Raw genomic sequence first — 18,567 nt, 5'->3', positions numbered from 1 at the left:
TGTCGTCAGTTATCAGGGTTTTTTAGGATTTTTTTTTTTTGTTAAGTATGTAGGGTTTTAAAAAAATCAGACTTGGAAAAGGGAGTGGAGTGAATATTTGCTTTTATTCATTGAAAAGGTCTAGTTACATTTTTGTTTGTTTGTTTGTTTGGGATGATATATTTTTTTAAACTTTAGGCCAGTTTCCTGTGGGTTTGCTGCTCCGTCCAACAATGTATACAATAAGTGTACTCTTTCTGTTCTGTTCCCCTCCACCCTTGCTTTAAGAACCTATGACACGATTGACTGTAATTGGAACCATGTGTGGTGTATGTACATTTTTGGAACAGGACTTGGAGATATCCATTGAGGAAACAGACTAGTAAAAACTGCAGCTTCCAAACTTAATCCAGCAGCAGGCAGTTGAGGCTTCTTCAGCATTTTCATTGTAGTATTTCATCTTAGAACAGTTTATTTTTAAAACACGCTAGCCTGTGAGGAGCCTGACTTCAAATTCCACCGAAAACGCATCAAGTGTTTTACCATTGTTGGACACATTTTGTAATATTGGTGCCTTCTGTGAAGGCCACACTTTTATGTTTGGGGATGGCATGCACAGAATTTTAATAATTTTTTTTTCTAAAAAGAATATAGGCTGTAAAATCTGGGAGCAGAAACACATTAGAATTCATTGCATACAAACTTAATATACATCTTCATAAGCGCTAGGAAGAAGTTTAAAAAAATCCAGTTGAAAAGCTGTGGTTTCAAAAAGGGGAAAAAAAACCCCAAACTCAAAAAGCAAAGTTGCCAACAACTGCCTAGCGTACATTTAACTCTTATTATCTGACGAAAAGGTGCTAGGTGTTGGATAGTTTTTAGTGGCATTTATGTGCCAAACTGGAGCAGATTACTAGAGTACATTGGTCCTGGAAAAACGCACATCCCAATAAACTCTTTTAGTAACTACTTCCAAGGGGATCTAGGCATACCCAAAATCCCTGTTTATTTTGGGTTTGTCTGTTTGCCCGGCCTGTTAAAAAACAAAACAAAACTTTTGGAGAATATCAGGATTTTTTTTCTTTGCAGGAGCAAATGAGAGTAGCTTTATAGGAAGAAGATGTTTCCTACTTCAAGCACAGACAGAGCTGGAGAAGGAAATCTTTATCCTGAAGTTACAGAATCGTGCAATGTGCTCCTGCATGTAGATGTAGAAGCTAGTACAGCTAATCAAATTAATAAATCTAAACTGGTATAGAACAGACCTCCAAGAAGGATCTGTGCTTTCTTTGCCATGTTGGACTATCACGGCTACTTCCTCACAATACTTTCTCTTCAGCAGCAGAACCCCAGTATTCATCAATAATGCAGTGCTTTCAATTTTTCTTGTTTGTTCCATGTTAGTTTTTTTGGGTAAGGTGTTTTTGGTTAAGCAAAGTGCTAACACCATTTGGGAGGGTGTGTAAATACTGTATAAATGTTATTTGTTTATACGGAAATCCCTATGTCTGTTTGGGTGTCTTGATAAGGTTCTGTGCTGGGGCATACCTTTGAGAGACTTCATCAGATATATCTTTTAACAGAAGGAGGGATTTGTGAGTGGTGGGGAGAATAGTGTGACTGGGAAGAACAGTGTGAATGTTTGCCAGATGTTCACATCATCTTTTCATGTAATTTCAGTTGGTAAACAGAATTCCCATAACTGATTCCTGATAGGAACAGCCCTTTATACAACCAAACCTTTTGCAATGTGATTACATGGCTAACAAAAATTTATGTTTGTTTCTTTGCCTAAGTGGACACCTGGCGAGTTTTTAAAACCAAGCAATTAAAAAAGCAACTCTTCTGTCTTCTCAAAAACACGAACAATGGGCAGCTCCTATCCCAGCCTTGAAATAAAACAAACAAAACCCCCCAAAAAACAAACAAAAAAATGTAAAAACCAAACCTATGCACCAAACCTATGCACCAAACATGCATTTGTTATTTTTAAATGCATGTAGTGGTCTGATTATAAATACTTGAATTTTAGCACCTGCAAATACACAGCATGCACGCAAGAAGCGTAAATGTGAACATAGAGAAATGAATCTCTTTCCCCATATGTGTGTGTTTGCCCATGGCAGTACATTTCCATACTCTTTATAATGGTGCTGGAATTCTATAAATTGAAAGGTTCTCTGACTAAAGCTATCAAACATTGAGAATGCAGGGGCTTTGGCAGAATAAATTGAAACACATGGATGAATTAAATGGGGAGGGGTGGGGAGCTCAGTGTTGCGTGTGTCCGTGTATTTGAATAAGGTAGGCTGAGATTAGATTCCACATGCTTTTGGCTTTGGCTCAGTTAATTGCCTGGCTAGAGTTGCTAGATTGTGAATGCCACTGGGTGGCAAATGCCATTTTCAAGCAATTCCTAAATGGGGATAATTTATAGTATCTGCATGAACTAGATAGTCCTCCCAAACTAACATCCTTTCCCTTAAGTCCTAAAAGCACTTGCAGATAGGCTTCCTAGCTGAGTTGCAGATGGGATTTTGGCTAAAATACATATTATGTCACATACTTATTTCCCTCCTTTTTCTCTTGCCCAAATGAGCCAATTTGAATATTGAAAGTTCTCCTAAGCTGCCATTGCACCCTAACCTTGCCTTTTCCTTGCAGGAAACATGCTTTAAACTGCCACAGGATGAAGCCGGCCCTTTTTAATGTCTTGTGTGAAATCAAAGAAAAAACAGGTAGGACTGGAATTCGATATTTATGTTTCCCCCCCCCCCCGTCCCCCCCCCGATTTAAGAATATTTTGCTGTTTTCAAATTTTTATAATTAAAATACTTTTTTTTAAAAAGTGAAGCCCCCATCCCAAATATTTTACACTTGTGGCAATAGAATGTCATAATATGGTACGTCTTACAGGGAAAACTAGTACAGTTGAATTTCAGTCATGCAGCATTTTTTGCTCTAAAACATTGACTCTCTTGTTACTGTATTAAAATATGACATTTCTTGGAAAAATATTCTGAATATGAATTAAAAAAAGCCATCTATCCTAGAGACTGTTTTCATTTTCTCCTTTAAATAATAGTAGTAGTAATAATAATATTGTGATCATGAAGTTGTTTTTACTCTCTTTGCCTTGCCTTTCCTTTCCTTTTTTTTTTTTTAAAAGGGTTAATATTCCCATGTCTGCCAGTCACAGGGGCCAGCTAACACAGAGCGTACAGTCAAGTGCCTTTAGTGGAAACCATTGTCGGTTACTTTTTGGACACTGCTTTTTTATGACATGGGGTGTTCTTGGGATCTAAAAGAGGTACCAATATGAGAGCACTCATTCTGCTGTTCCCCACTTTCCAGACCTCCTACCATGTACTAACACACTTATATCATATCCCAGGGGGGTATTTAAATTTTAAAAGCAACAATTAAAAAATAGCAGTCATCAATCAAGGGTGATCTTAAACAACAGATGCTCAGGGAAGGACATTTAGCAACATCCAACATTTATTTATTTATATATTGAAATCTTTATTTTTTTCTCTCCCAGAATGGTTAAATCTGTACTTAAGCTGCAAGTTCCAAGAAAATGCAACTGTATTGGCAGTTTGCAGGTCTGTGTTCTGATCTAACTGCTTCACTTTAACACCCTGAAAACTACTGGACTTTTTTTTCCTCCCCTTTTACAACAAGAACTGTAACAGTCAATAATTCATATCTAAACCATATAAGCAAGGGCATGACATGAGCGAAAGTGACAATAAATATGATTGCACGCCCAGTTGATATACATTGATAGTTACACATAAAAAGGGGAACAGCTTTCGGAAACCAGAATGTCTGTCTTTTTTTTTTTTTTTTTTAAATATATATAAAGCCTCATAGTATGAACAGCTGATTGAAAATGTGATTACTTGACTCTTGCAATATATATAAAATGACTAAGGAGGCCCTTTGTTAAATGGTGTTTGTGCAGCTTGTAACCTAGACAAAGCACCTAGCAGTGCCATTCAAGTCTCTGAAGTCCTTAAGGCTGCATTGCCAATGTCTGACCTTATTGAGAAGCCATTCATTATCTGGTTTCTGTAATGTAATGTAATGGATCCTGTATGTACAGTAGTGTCTATAATGCAAAGGATCCTGTGATGTAATGCAAGGGAAACATATATAAATAAAATGTCATAGATGCTTTAGAAATCTGTTGAGTCTCTTTTCTTCCTATCTCCTTTTATTTTCCCTTACCCAAGAAAAATACTTCTCTCTGTTTTTCTTCTCTGTCCCCACCTCCTTTCTCTTAATTATTTTGGGTGTTGAGAATATTGTCTATGAGATGTTGCTTTTCACCACAGTCCCCAATCAATCTCTGCTCTGCTCTGGTCTGAAATCAAAATTGAAGCAGTCACAAAGTTGCAGGTTGGTGATTCCTTGTTGATTAGACCAAATGGAAATACAGAAATCCCCCTCTCTATTCCTCCCCCCAAAAGCAACAGAAACCCTACTCAGTCCCAACACCCCCACCAGTATAATACATGGAGGCAATCTTGGATGCTACGGAATCATAACAAGATGGGGATATTTGTATATCCATAGTGATGAGGTATTTTAATTTTTATCCCCTAATTAAAATCCAGGGAAGATGGTAGGTCAAAGTGTGGCAGTGAAAATGAAGAGCAGATCTAGGTGTGGACTGGTGCTGTCTTCTTTTAATCACTCTGCCTGAATTACTAGGATGGAGAGGCTGCTGTATAAAACCCCCACAAAGAGGTCAATTAGGATGGGCTTGAAAATGATATGCATCAAATGTGCTCTGTGCTTATACTGAATATTTTCATTTGTATATTCAAACAAACAAACAACCTCATAACACTTGCAACTAAGCAAAGGTACCAACCCTATTTTTATTTAGTATCTTCTTGGATTTGATTCTGTAGTTCGGAAGCAATGGTTTTCCAAAGATGAGAGCACCACATCTAAAAGGAAAGCACAGGCAGGCATGATTTGGTCCAGGGTATATGTGTGCGATGATGGGAGTTGGGTGAAGTTAGTTGTCTTTCCTACTTCAGAATCACTGCTGTGAAGTCTTTTTATTGGGTGTAACCTCTTGTTGAATAAAATCTCATAGTTTTGTGTTTCACAGTGGGGAGGGTGGGTGGGTGGGTGGGTGTGTGTGTGTATGTGTGCGCGCGCATGTGTGTGTTCCACTCTTCTCTCCCCAGTGTTACGATGTGTAAAAATGGGCATTCACTTTCCCACTGCTTGATTTAAGTGACTCAAGAGCCTGATGGAGACTTTACCACTGTCGCTTGCAACATTACGGCTAATATTTCATAGTGTTAACATTGTCTGAGCAAACCCAAAGTGTCCATAAAGTTGTTAGAAAAAGAGGTCGTCTTTATTGGCCGAAGACTTCCCCTTTGCACGTTGACTCTTCAATTATTTTAAAGGATTTATAGGCACTCCCTTGTCTCTCTCTCCTTTTTTTTTTTTTTTTTTTAAGCTTGGTTATTGGAATCCATCAGTCTCTTTTCTGCAAACTGGAGAGTCCATCCTTCAGGGTTAAGTCTTTTTAAAAGTGATCAAATTTGAAATATTTGCTCTGAGGTTAATATTGGGGGGGCGGGGAAATTGTTGCTTGAATATACATAGAACTTCTCTGAGTTAATTTGGTGATCTTTTTTACTTTTTTGGTTGCTTGAGAGCTGAAGGCTAGGACTGCCTTCACATGTATAATTGCTCTTTTTTTTTTTTTTCCTTTTCTGTGTGTGTGTGTGTTTTTTTTTGTTTTGTTTTGTTTTGTTTTTTTTGGAATAATGATAAAAACAGAAGCCACGATTGTCTTAAATGCAATTGATTTCTCAGTCAATAGAAATTTAAATCAGAAATTGCATTGGCAATTATGAAAAGTTTGCAAGGGAGCGGGAGTCCTATCTGTCTGCTTTTTAAAGATGATTCTCTGCATGAGCAGCATTGCTAAGTAGAAGAATCAAGCAAGGCAAATGCAGACGTAGGGTCCTTGGATGGCAAACTGGAAAATATCTGCTGTCAAAATGCAGCAGCGTCTATTTCAGCTGTGAGCCTTCTCCAACTCCCATCTTGTTCGGTGGGGAATGGCAAAAAGAGAGAGGATGAATGCAGGATATATGACCATTTAATCTGATTCCTCCTTCTCGTGAGCCCTTGCTAACCTTTCACTTTTCTGATTTTAATTTTTTTTTGGGGGGGGGGGGGGGGGAGGGAGGTAGGGGAGGTAGAAATGCCAAGCAAATTCTACTTCTGAAAAGACCCGGACTCTTTAAAAAAAAAAAAAAAAAAAAAAAGAGTCCTGTTTTTTTCCCCGCTCCTTTTTTTTTTCTCCTTCTGCGTCAAAGTAATTCAGATTTAAAAGAAAAATTAATATACCACCAACGGATGAAATTTACTAAGTGGAATATTTATAGACAGCAGTGATTAGCCCTGCAATTGTTGTTGAATAATGGTTTTGTTTTTTTAATTTTAGAACATAATAGGTATATGAGGCACTTTTTTTAACCACCTTCCCCTATACATTATCTTCAGCAAAGTTAACTCAAATCAGATCTTTGGAGGAGGTAGGAATTTTTTTTTTTTTTTTTTTTTTTTTTTTGCTTCCTTAACTTCCCTTTGTTCTCGCTAGCTCTGCCTTTCTCTTTGCGTTCAATTAACACCCCCATCACAGAACTGTAGTCTTTTTTTTTTTAATGTCTGCTACTGTATTTCACTTCTGACACCTCCCTTATTATTCTCGCCTGCCATTTCTTTTTAATATAGCAATTACGTTATGGGGTTTCTTTTATTTGCGCCCCCCATTTCTTTCTCTTCTTTTTTTTTTTTTAACCAAAGCTGTAATAAAAAAGAAAGAAAGAAAGAAAAAAAGTGGGGGGGCAGGGAGGGACAGCCAAGTACCTTATCTGTGGAGCTGACTATTTCCTGGGTTACATCTTGTGTATATGTGTGAACAGGGTTGCCCTGATAAAACAAGGTCCTCTCTAATGAGGTTCCTTTATAGGGTTGTCTGGGGTAGCTCCCCTTCTTTTTTTTTCTTTTCTTTTTCTCTTTCTTTTTTTCTTTTCTGCCTTTATGTATCATTTTAAAACTCTCCCCTCAGTTTCTTATTATGCACTTACTCTGGGGTTTTCAAAGAAACTGAAGGAAAGCTAAACACCCAAATTTGAATTTCAATGGCACTTGTCCACCTAAGGCTTAATCCTGCTCCCACCAAAGCCATTAATGAAACTCCTCTTGATTTCAGTGGTCCAGAATCAGGGTCCTAATGCTTTTAGGCTCTTTGGAAAACCCAGATTTGGTTTCTGTGAATCCAGTGCTCTGCTCCAGAAGGATGAAGGATTTTGTTTTTGATTTTGAATCAGTTTTTTTTTTTCTTTAAGCAAAGGTGGCTGTTTTTTGCACAAGTCTTTGACTGCATTTGAGCCCTGTTCTGGGCTTTTATTGCTAACCTTCTGCGGGACCCATGGAAGGCACATGGATTGATATGTGGTTGTGAACTGGATGGGAAAGGAAGAGTGGGAAGCTTTAGACTTCTTGCATCCCTGTGAACCCAATTTGGTGGAGGCCTCTGAAGGTTGCCAGATGCTGACTATGAAAGCATTTGCAGTACTCTTGATTAAATTAGTTCCAGAAACATAGCATCTTTAAGGGGAAAGAGAGAAAAAATAAATAGACAGGATGAAAAACCTGCACGGAGAGAGAGAGAGAGAGGGGCCATGTAGGAATGCTTGATTTGGAAGGGGAAGCGGCTAGTTTGTTTGATTCTTTTTTTTTTTGGTTCTGCTTTGTTTTTTAGGTGACAGGTTGTGGGGGGGTCAAATGGGTCAGGGTGAAAAGCAGCAGCCCAGACTGGAATAAAAGGTTGAGCTCCCCTATCTCCTCATGGGCGCTTGACTGTGAATGGTGGCATTGGCTGGAGCGGTGGTTAGTTATCTGCTCCAGCACAGACCCCATGTGCTGTGGAAACGTACTCCTGCTTTAATTCAGAATGCCCACTCCCTACCTGGGCAGGCTGTCTCCTGACCGCTGCCTTGTGTGTTCTGAAACTTGGCGAAGAGAGGGAGGCGGTGTTTGGGTTTCTATTAGGATTCCTTGTATTTTTTTCCCCTTCTCCCTTGTAGCATGTGCTGAAAGCTTTTAGAACGCAGCAGACTTAATTAGTTTAATCAGAATTGGCTTCCTACGATTCACTAGGGAGGGAGGTGGGAGAGGCAGAGATGCCAACAGACCTTTCTCTCCCCTCCTCCCCTCAGGGCATGACAACAAAGATATTAAACCGCCCTCCCCTGTCTCCTCTGTTGAGATGCATTATTACTATTTCTGGACTGACATCTGATTGGCACTGAGAAGACATTTGGGGCGTGAGGGAGTGGAGGGGATTTTTCGTTGTGGTCCTGATGCCAAAAAAAACTTTGAAGGGTATTACAGGGCTCAGGGTGCTCCTGTCTTGACCAAACCCCTGTCCCTCCACGTCACCTGGAGGGTGCTAACTCGCTGTGATCCGAGTTTCTTGTCCAGATAGCGGTTAGCACAACCTGATGTGGCCCAATGTGGAACATGTCTCTCAGTGTGAACAGTAGCTACCTCTCCCTTGCTCTCAGTTGTGGAAGGCGGATTGAGGGAGTGATTCTTCTATGACTGCTCTATTGCAGCCGAGGCCTCAGACTCACCTCTAGAATAACTGGTTGCCTGAGTCTGTGGCGTTGCTGTGGCCCTGTGCACTTTGGGGGACTGCCTGTCATCCCCAGAGCACAGGATGCCTTGGAGAATGAGTGTTTATGCTCAATTAATGCTGCGAAAATATCTGTATTGGCCAGGTGTGTGCATAAATAACATTCAGTCAAAGATCCCTCTTATCGTAGTAGGTTACCTTTTATTCTCCAACAACTCCCATGTGAAGCTTCTCAACTCCAGCTCCCCTGTTCTCTGGAGCCCTTTTTGTCAAAAGTTATTTCGATGTATTTACTTATTTTTGCCCCCCTGCAATTCAAAAACATGAGGAACGGCCTTTTTCAGCTAGTGACCTAAACATAGAATCCGTACCTAGCTTCAATCTCAGTGCCTGCTGCTGACTGGCTTGGCAATGTCTTTTAGGCCTAAATAGTCAGATATGACCCATGATTTGGGGTGTCTCATTTGAAACACTTTAAAAAGATTACAGAAGCCATTGAGCATCAGGTCTCTACAAACTGGGCCCCTTCTAAGTGTCTCAAGTTTTATGTACTGTGGCTATAAATGGACTTGTATTCTGTATAGACAATACTGCCTTTTCAGGGTAATAGTCATAAAAATAGAGCAAGAGAAAATATAAGGCAGTATTACACAACTGCCTCACTTTTCTTTCCTCTCTAGAGGTATTGTTTTATGCAGCAATTCTTAGGGGAATGAAGCATTTTCCTTTATACCTTTCTAATTTTACAGTTTTTGCTTAGAGCGAAGTGAGGTAGGATCATCGCGAAGAGGTCCCAGGGGATGTTGTCTGTTTCTCCTGTTGGAAGGTTCAGTGCAAAGGAGTTGTGGCTTTAACCCAGGGCTGGGCTATGAGAATCCTTCTTGGGCTGTACCATAGTCTTTCTTTTCAATCTTGGGCAAACTGCTTAATATTTTGGTGTCTTAGTTTCCTGACTCTCCCTTCCAGGAGTGACATGAAGTTATGCTAAAGAATGTTTATAAAAGGTTTTAAGATCCACGCTTTTGAAGTTCACATAATTTATTTGTTTTCTTTTCTTTGAGTTATAGAAGTCCAGGATGTTTGGAAGTATAGTAGTTTGTGTGCTGTAACATATGCATTGGAGATTGCTTACCGTGTTTGCTTCTTGTGAAATTAAAATTTTTCATCAGCATCATTACATATGCTTATGGCTATAACCCTTCAATGGGTTCAGTTCCCAGATCTGCTAGAAGCTTCCTCTTTGAACTTGGATAAGATGCTTTATTCTTCTCATATTACAGATGAGAGATGAATGTTCCCAAGTTTCTTTGTAAGCTTCCCATGAAGGGGACTTTCTTACCTCATGCGGCACCTTATATAGTAAGAACTCCATCTTGGTATTGAGGATTTTAGGAGTTAGTGGGCATGTACACATGAAATTAATGTGATGCAATAAACGCCAGTCTGTATCGTATTGGAGTTTATTGTTCCTGTGTGCTGCATTTACATGTGTGTTGGATATAATACCGTGTGTTAAAAGTATTAACCTATGGCAGAATTAATTAGTTTACTGTGGTCTAATAGGGCCAGACGTGTAGCTGCTGAGACTTCATTGCAGAGCTAATTGACTAGCTCTGCATTAAACAACATCTTGTGTAGATGTGCCCAGTGTTATCTATAATATACTTGCTTAGTAACCTTCTGTAATATGTAAGGCTTACATGTAGCATTCTGTTACTGAAGATTTTTTATTATTATAGTACCTCCAGAAAGCCCATATCAAGATTGAGACTTTATGTGCGCGCATGTGCGTACATGCATGTATTTGATGAAAATATCACTGCCGTTATGGCTATCATTGTAACTCTTTGCATATGGTCGCTCCCCCCACATAATCAGTTGGAGATGGGGTAGGGGGAGGTTCCATTTTAAATTTCTTTCCTGTCAAGTCTGCCTTGCAGAGCATCTGTTTGGAGCCACATTTTCAAAACAAAACCAATAATTTGCAAAGCAGGCAGTCCAGTCCTGCAGAATTCTGCACTGTGTGTCTCAGAGGCTTTCTAGCCCCCAGTGCTTCACAAAGTTAAATAATACAAGACAGCGGGCAGTATAGGTATAAATTACAGAAAGCAGTAGCCTAAGGATGCTGTATGCTGAATAAATTAAAGCTTTCAGTTGTCAGGCCAGTAACAGGGTAGTAGAGGAATTAAGAAGCAGAGAGGCTCAGGGGAATGGGGACATTTTCTCATGAGGTGGAGTTAGTGAAACTTAGGAGTCTATTGAATAATAACTTTTGGTAAATTAAACACAAAGCAGCCAAAGAATTAGTTGCTTGATGTTGTGCTAATAAACCACTCCCTTCTTCCTCCTTTTTCTTAGCCAGAACAATATCATTGTGAACTATACATTGGAAGGAGGAATCTAGTCCTGCAGCAGAGCATTGTGGTATGCCTAGTCTTTCAGAAGGGATGGATTGGGCGAAGGGGAAAGAACCCCCAATCTCAATGTTATTTCTTTAACCTCAGGAATTAATGACTTGTGCGGTCCACGCTGCATGGTGATACCGTGATGCAAAAGTTTTGTTTATTGAACATTTGCTCCCTGCAGTACAGCGGAGTTGAGGAATGGGAGACCTCAGATGCAGAACCCAGCACATGGACTCTTCCCTTCTCTTTTTTTGGTTGGGCTTTCTTGTTACAGGGGTTTCTTACAGCCTGCATCTGCATTTTCTCTGCATCGTTTTTTGTGTGTGTGTTTCTCCAGGAGCTTTCTACCTTCCTACTGCCTTTTCAGTTTGAGTCAGTCCTTCCCATCCTTCTTCCTAGTCCATGTTCCCTTCTTTCAGCCTGCTGCTCTCTTTCCCATCAGCAGTCACTAACCTTTTTTAATAGCTTCTCTTCTGGGATGGCGAACAGCTGAACAATGAAGAGAAAGATACAGGCCATCATGTCATTGGGAATACCTCAGAATACAGAGGTGTTCTTTATAACAAACATTGGACCCTCAAAGAATTGGGCAGACTTCTGGGGAAAGTTGCGGTAAATATCTGCTGCTGGATAGTTTTCTCTTGGTGAAATATCCAATGAAAGTGCTAAAACCCTGTATTTCCAGGCCTCAGCCGTAGCACATAGGACCCATTTTTCTGGGAATGCATGCAAGTCACACACACACACACACACACACACACACACACACACACACACACACACACACACACACACACACACACACACACACACACACACACACACACACACACACACAGAGTCTACGCTAGATCCAGATGGCATTAGCTGTTTTGCAGAAAGTACAATAAATTGTCATCACTTTTGAATGTATTGAGACTTGCCAAAATAGATCATTTGCATATAATAGATATTTTTCCTCTTCCTCTCTCCCAAAAAATAGTACTTTGAAACTTTCCCAAGTGCATGGGCCTTTTTTTTTAAGACTTCACCCCAAATAATCTTTTGTTCACTGTAAACAGATGGGGACAATTTTTGTCCATTGTTTTTAAAAAGACCCCAATAGATATGAAACCCATTATTAAAATATAATTGCCAATGTTGCTAATAGCTGTGATGGTTAAAATAATTACTTTTAGCATTTCTCTTCAACCTCTATGAACAATTAACTAAAACTGAATGGTTTTTAAGCATCTAATTTGTTATCTTTCTACTGCCGATTATTTGATTTTGTTTGTTTGTTTGTTTTGTTTGGGCAGTGAAGCTAAGTTCATCAATTTCAGGTTCTGTTTTTAGTCAGTTTCACTTCCTGGCATCCTAACTCTTCTTCTAAAGTAGAAGACAGTGTGGCTTATATATTAGAAGGAAAATCAAGTTTCTCCCTTCTTGGATAACATTTCTTATTCTGCAGTGATACGGATTAGCAAAATGAGCAATGGCAGGTGACCTGCAAAAATAGTTCTTAAGTCTCTCTGCTCTTTGTAGCCAGTTTTCAATAGCTAGAGGCCCTGATCCTGTGAAGACTTATGCATGTGATAAGTTTTTGTGTGAATAGTTTCTTTTTGAAAATTTTTTGGGATAGAGCCCATACAGAGATGGTGATCTAAAACTGCTTTATCTTGTTTGTTCGTTTTCCTTTCAAGGCAACCTTGGAAAAATGCAAGTTCTCTGTGAATCTGTGTTCATCCATGCTTTATTGTATATAGACTCCTCATCTGGTTCTCTGCTACAACAATATATTAAGCATGAAAAATTTGGTAGACCTATTTGGAGACTTTCAGCCATCTTAACAACCCAGAATTAAGATTCTAAGGAGGCATAACAGCAAATGCACCTTCTTCAGATGGGATGTCTTCTCTCTATGTCCTAGAGGCTAGCATCAATTCTACAAATTTACAGGGCAGATATTGGGGCATGTACTATGTACTATGCTCCATAGGTGGTGGTGGAATTCTGCTCCTCAGGTTGGCTTGAAAGGTCACTTCGCTTGGTAGCAAATACTCACAGAGTGTGAAAATGAAATATCTGAGTAAACATCCTTCCACTGGTGTAGGGTGCAGGGGCTTCTGAGCACCCCCAAAAGGATTAATTTGAAAAGCATCTAAGATAGCAAGACTTTTCCTCCCCTAAGGTCTCATGTTGCTATTTGCAGAACCTGTGGCCTGACTCTACTTGGCATTTTCCCAGCTGGTTGAAATTTACTTTCTGCCTGGCATGGGCATTCTATAACATTTGCTCACCTTGGCGTCTTAAGCTTCAGAGCAGGCTGGTGTAGCTGATTTCCTGCCCCCCATCGCCCCCCCTCCCCGCCCCCCCTTTGTGACTCCAGTTCCTTGTTGGTAGAAGGGAAGCAAAGGGAACATTTGAGCAATGCCTCCTCCTGTACCTGGTAATTAATAATACGGGGAAGCCATTTTTGTTCTTAATGTTTATCACAATAGTGACTAGGATCGATCAAGACCCTGTTGGGTTAGGTATTGTATGGACAATATGGACAAATTAAAAAAAAAAAAATGTTTTTTGCTCCAGAGTTAACAAGTTTGTTATTTTAAGGACTGGCTGTAGACCTGACTGGGAACTTTTTGCCTTAATGTTTTTCACTGGAAAATTCTATTGTGTTTCTGCAAAAAGTTTCAGGTTTGTAAATAGTGAGTTTTGATGAAACTTCTCAGGAAAAGTTTTTGAGGCTTAGAATGGAATTTCTCATGAGACAGCTACCCTAGATTAGCAAGTAGCTGAATGGTTTGGACCCTTGTGTTATGTACAAGAACCTTCAAGGTCTTGTTTGGTCTGACTCTCCTCCAGGGCCTTCCATCTCTTGCATTGGCTTTTTTAACTTCTCTATAGATTTTATTTGGTCCCCAGAAGAGGAAGAACAACATTCTTACTGGCAATGGTGGCTCCCAGGGACATAGGGTATTTCTTTTTCTCATTAAAAAAGGAAAAGGAGAAAGGCCGAGTCAGTCCCAGCCAAGGGATGACCTTAGCAGTTCTTGGAACAGAACTAAAAAAGTTGGAGGCAGTTTGTCTAGGCCTGCCAGCACTCTAAAGAGGTTCATCTCCCTGCCTGTAATACTGATGTCCAAGTCTTGCTGGTATCCTCAGCCCCTTCTCTCATTCTCTTGACCCCTTTGAGGGGGTTTCTGGAGATAAGATGGGGACCTTTATTTTGAAGCTGTCTTCTCTGATGGGGGGAGGGGGGGGGTCTGAATTCTTCAGTGTGTCCGCTGCTGTTTGCATAGATGGACTAGATGCATCCTCTACATTTTTTAGAAGGGCTTTGTTCCTGTGTGAGAAGGTGACCTTTTGTTCACATCCTAGAACTAAGGGCAAGAAGCCCTTACAGTCTTTGGCTTTTTATGGCAAAAAGTTTCCAGCCAGCTCTATAGCCAGTCCACAGCAAAGGGAATCTGACTGGATTGTCTCAAACTTGCTCGCTTCCACCTAGTCAATGGAAAAGGTGCAAGGAAGTTCTTTTAGTGAATAGCGATAGTTACTTGTTTATTGTCTCTGGTCCTATTTAACCCCAGTCTGAGCCACCAGCCTAACGCCCCCCGGCACATCAGTTCCCTTGATTTGGAGGGTCCGCATGGGAAGCATTTTCAATCAGCTGATAGGTAGTGCAGTTGATGTCTTCATCCTTCCTTCTCTGGCAGCTCTGGAGATGCTCTGGAGCTGCTCAGCTGTGCTTTTCTTGAGGGAACAAGGCTAGTTTTTCTAACCAGAGGCAGGCCCTTTACCCAAGGTTTACTGCTGCACCCCAACGCTTATGCTCAAGTGCTAGTTTGTGGGCAGCTTCTCTTAAAGTCTGAGGGTTTCAGAGGAGCTGACTCTATTTCCAGCAGAAAATTAGATCCTCTGTGTGCCTGCTTTCTTGGCTTGCCTCTTCCATTGGGAGCCAGCTGGAGACTTACAGACTAGTAAAACATAAATCTGTACCTAGTTATTTGGTTGAGGTGATCACTGAAAAGTAGAGAAAGCACTGGAAATTAATGTGCGCGCCAGCTGGACCATGTTTCTGCATGAAGGAAAGATACCTGGCTAATCTATTGGAATTCTTTTGACTGTGTTGATAACTTATGCCAAGTGACTCTTTTTTCTTTAGACTTTCAAAAGGCCTTTGAGGTTGCTCAAGAGAGGATATTAAAGGAACTAGGTAGTCATGAGGTAGGAGGCATTGTCATGGATTAAAATGCTGGCTAAGTGATGGGGAGCAGAGTAAGAATAAATGGCTGTTTTTAATCATGGCAAAAGGATAACAGCAGAGTGCTTCAATGAGTCCATTATTGTTCAGTGAACTGAAAAGGGGGAGCAAAACTGGAAAAGATGAGAAGTTAGATGAGTTGAGACCAGAGAAAACTGGTAGGGATGTCACAGGGATTTAATCAAGCAAAGTGAATGAACTGCAGGTGAAGTTCAGTGTGGATAAGTACCAAGTGATGCAAACTGGAGGGAAAAAATTGAACGATTTATATATTTTGCAAGGTTTTAAATTAAGTGAATCTACCAGGAAACAGGACCTGGCATCCTCAACAATGACTTCTTCTCAATGTGCTGCTGCTGTCAAAAAAGAACAAAACAAAACACTCCCCAAGAAGTTAAAGATGTGTAAGGGCAAAAAAAAAAGTTGGAGAGTTGCACAGCAGATGTTATAATGTCCTTGTATAGATTGATGGTATGCCCTTGTCTAGAATATTGTGATCCAGCACTGACCAGCCCATCTCAAAAAGGATATTGCAGATGGGGAGTTCATGGAAGGGCAAAAAATAATTAGGTATTTAGAAAAACTCTTCAACAAGGAGAGATTGGGATTGCTTTTCTTAGAAATAAGTCCAATAAGAGGAGATATGAAAAAGTATATAAAATGAGTGGGGGAACAGATGCTCTTTGATCTTGTCATACAAACAGAAGGGGGCAGGCGATGAAATTAGAAGGTGGCAAATTTGTAACTGGTAAATGTTTTCCCTCCATATAACACTTAGTAGTACTTTAGAACTCATTGCCAGAGGATGTTACTGAGGCCAAGAATTTAGCAGGATACAAAGATGGATTAGATATTTTATACAGCTAACATGAATATCCAGTTAAATGGTAAAGCCTATACTGGAAGGCATGTAAAACCTCACATTTCAGGTCTTGTACTACTCCCTACTAGTTAGAAATTGGTATGAGACTTTTTCATAGGAATGTTCATTGTCTCACATACATCTTCAAGGGGGTTTACTATACTTTCCTGGGAGGCATCAGGTGTTGCTGGCCACCATTGAAGACAGAATACTAAACTGAGCATCCAGCCTGTTTCAGTTTGACTGTTCCTTCTGCCTGATTTTTAGATGTGGAAACAGAGGCACAGAAGGGAGATCTGCTGTTGCGGCAGGTTGCTAACTGGATTTCTGAGAACTTGAAATAGAATACTATCTTCTCGTTCCTAGTTCTGGGCCCCAACCATTTCAGGAGACTTCTGCAGCAAAGCCTGAAACCTACACGGCTGTGTGTAGCATATTGGTTCCATTTTAAATGTCAGCGCATGTGATTTTGGGCAGTGAAGTTGGACACTCTCTTTTATTGTACATAGGAGAGGTCCCCATGGCTTGGTGCTTGTAAGCTAATTTTTTAAACCTCTACTTGTATTTAATTAGAACGTCATAAGGCAATTAAACCTGAAATAATTTAAGCCTAAGTAGTGTCATCATTGCCCCTGTGTCTTTCTTCAACTGTGCATACCTCATTCCTGGTCAGATTTGCTTTCTGTAAATAGTTTCTCTTCCCCATGTGGTCGTCTTAGGCTTGCATTTCCAAAGCTGTCAAGAAATGGTAACCAAGTCTCTGCTCTTCTTTCTGTAATGGTATGGAAAATAGTAAGAAGAACATAGGACTGGAAGGGACCCTTGGGGCTTTGAGTCTGGTCCCCAGCAGTTGCAGGCAACTGTGTCATATAATCCCTTTCCCATGTCCCATCTAGGCTAGCAGCTATGCTGTTTCCAGCACTTGTTCAGTGGGGTCCATTGCTGACAATTATTGTCCTCCGTGGGTTCCTGTGCAGGCAGGGGCAATAATAAGATCTCATGAGGTCTTTCATCCTGTAATCTAGGTGCTGGTTTAGTATTGTTTTTTTGCAGTATGTTACTCAGTGTTTTGCCTCTTTCAGGGTTGGATGTGTCAAGCTGCTGGGGCCTCCACTCACTATCTTCCAGCCCCTAACATCTGTGAATCTCCTACAAACTGTTTTGCAGCTGGACAGATCTGTTACAAATGTTTCCCTGGATATTCAGCTCAGATTTTTTTAAATTTTGCTTAATTTTATCTGTGCCTAGATCATTCTTCTCTTTTCCCTGGTGTGTTTTTCTTTTTTTTTGCCTGTCCCATTTCAGCAATGGCTCACACATTACAGCTGCTTGAGGGTAGTTCTCTGCACAGCAAACAGAAGGCAAAAGTGAACTGAAAGGCTTTTTTATCTGCCAGGGGCTGGCCTGGGAGTCATTAGGTCCCTTGCAACAGTGGAAGGCACTGCCAGCCCAGCACGTGGAGCTGCTCTTAGTTTCTGTGATGATCTCATCTGTAGCATGGGGGAAATGTGGAATCCCAAATAGGGATTTGGCACATAACAAAAAGGGGATCTTGCCGAGATGATCTAGTACCATAAATCAGGTCTGCCTGGAGCCTAGATCAAAATTTGGATCCAAGATAGAATTAGATAGCAGTATCAGGCGCATGCATTTGGGTTTGGTGTAGGCCCCCGTTTTCTTCTCAGAGATGCTAGGCCTAAATCCTATATGCAAGGGACTTTTCAGTGACCCCTTTGCAGTGCCAGAAGAATATAAGGGGGTCTTAATGTAAATGTGAATGAGCCCCACTCTCCCTTTTGAAATGACCTATGAGCCTCCACCATGTGTTCCCTTACTGAACAAAGGGAACTGTCTGCATATTTGAAGAGCTCCCCTCCCTTAGCTCACCTTCCAAAACCAGCTTGGGGTGGAGGGGGGAAGGTTCACTCTCTCCGTCCAGACCTTCAGCTTTGACTTGACTCCTGGGGAAGAGGAAGGATACGGATCCTTCCAAGCAGCCACCCTTTATCTGCTCCTCCGAGAAGTGCCCTTTAGAGCCATGTAGATTTTTGTGGAGAGAGGGGAGGGGATGTGAAGGAGGAACAAATGAGAACCGTATAAAGACAAATGGGAATCAGATTTAAGAAGCAGACTAGACAACCCCTTGGAAAGAGGGGGGCGGGGGGAGCTATTGCTTTAATTGGTCTCCTTCTCAGGTTCCAGGCAATAATAACCGTCACTTCTTTCCCCCTCTCTCCAGAATGCAGCCTGCTCTCGTCCCTTTGCCCGTCTCCCTCGCTCTGCCTTTTTATTTACTGTTTTCAAAACATCTCTGGATCCAACAGCAACAGTGTCTCCTCCCCGCACTCCCCACCCTTCGGCGAATCCGGTTACCGGCCAATCCAAGCTG

The 18,567-nt window shown here is 40.8% G+C and overlaps 1 protein-coding gene and 1 long non-coding RNA gene across 4 annotated transcripts in view; one reads left to right on the top strand and one right to left on the bottom strand.

The window, feature by feature from the left end:
- Positions 1–18,567, top strand: part of PBX1 (PBX homeobox 1) — a 254,184-nt gene that overhangs the window by 1,368 nt on the left and 234,249 nt on the right. For all 3 annotated transcript variants that reach the window (XM_059728315.1, XM_014596002.3, XM_059728316.1), the window contains exon 2: positions 2,644–2,717. In XM_059728315.1, the coding sequence (XP_059584298.1) occupies positions 2,644–2,717 (74 nt within the window). The remainder of the gene's footprint in view (positions 1–2,643; positions 2,718–18,567) is intronic.
- On the bottom strand, positions 11,004–18,415 carry LOC109286335 (uncharacterized). Its single transcript, XR_002094334.2, has 3 exons — positions 18,066–18,415; positions 16,837–16,950; positions 11,004–11,562 (listed from the first exon to the last, which is right to left on the bottom strand). It is a non-coding gene; the product is annotated as an uncharacterized LOC109286335 (long non-coding RNA).

Source organism: Alligator mississippiensis, chromosome 5, assembly GCF_030867095.1.
Source record: "Alligator mississippiensis isolate rAllMis1 chromosome 5, rAllMis1, whole genome shotgun sequence".
Lineage (NCBI taxonomy): Eukaryota > Metazoa > Chordata > Crocodylia > Alligatoridae > Alligator > Alligator mississippiensis.
The sequence above is the reverse complement of the archived record's forward strand: the minus strand, read 5'-3'. Positions and strand labels throughout refer to the sequence as shown.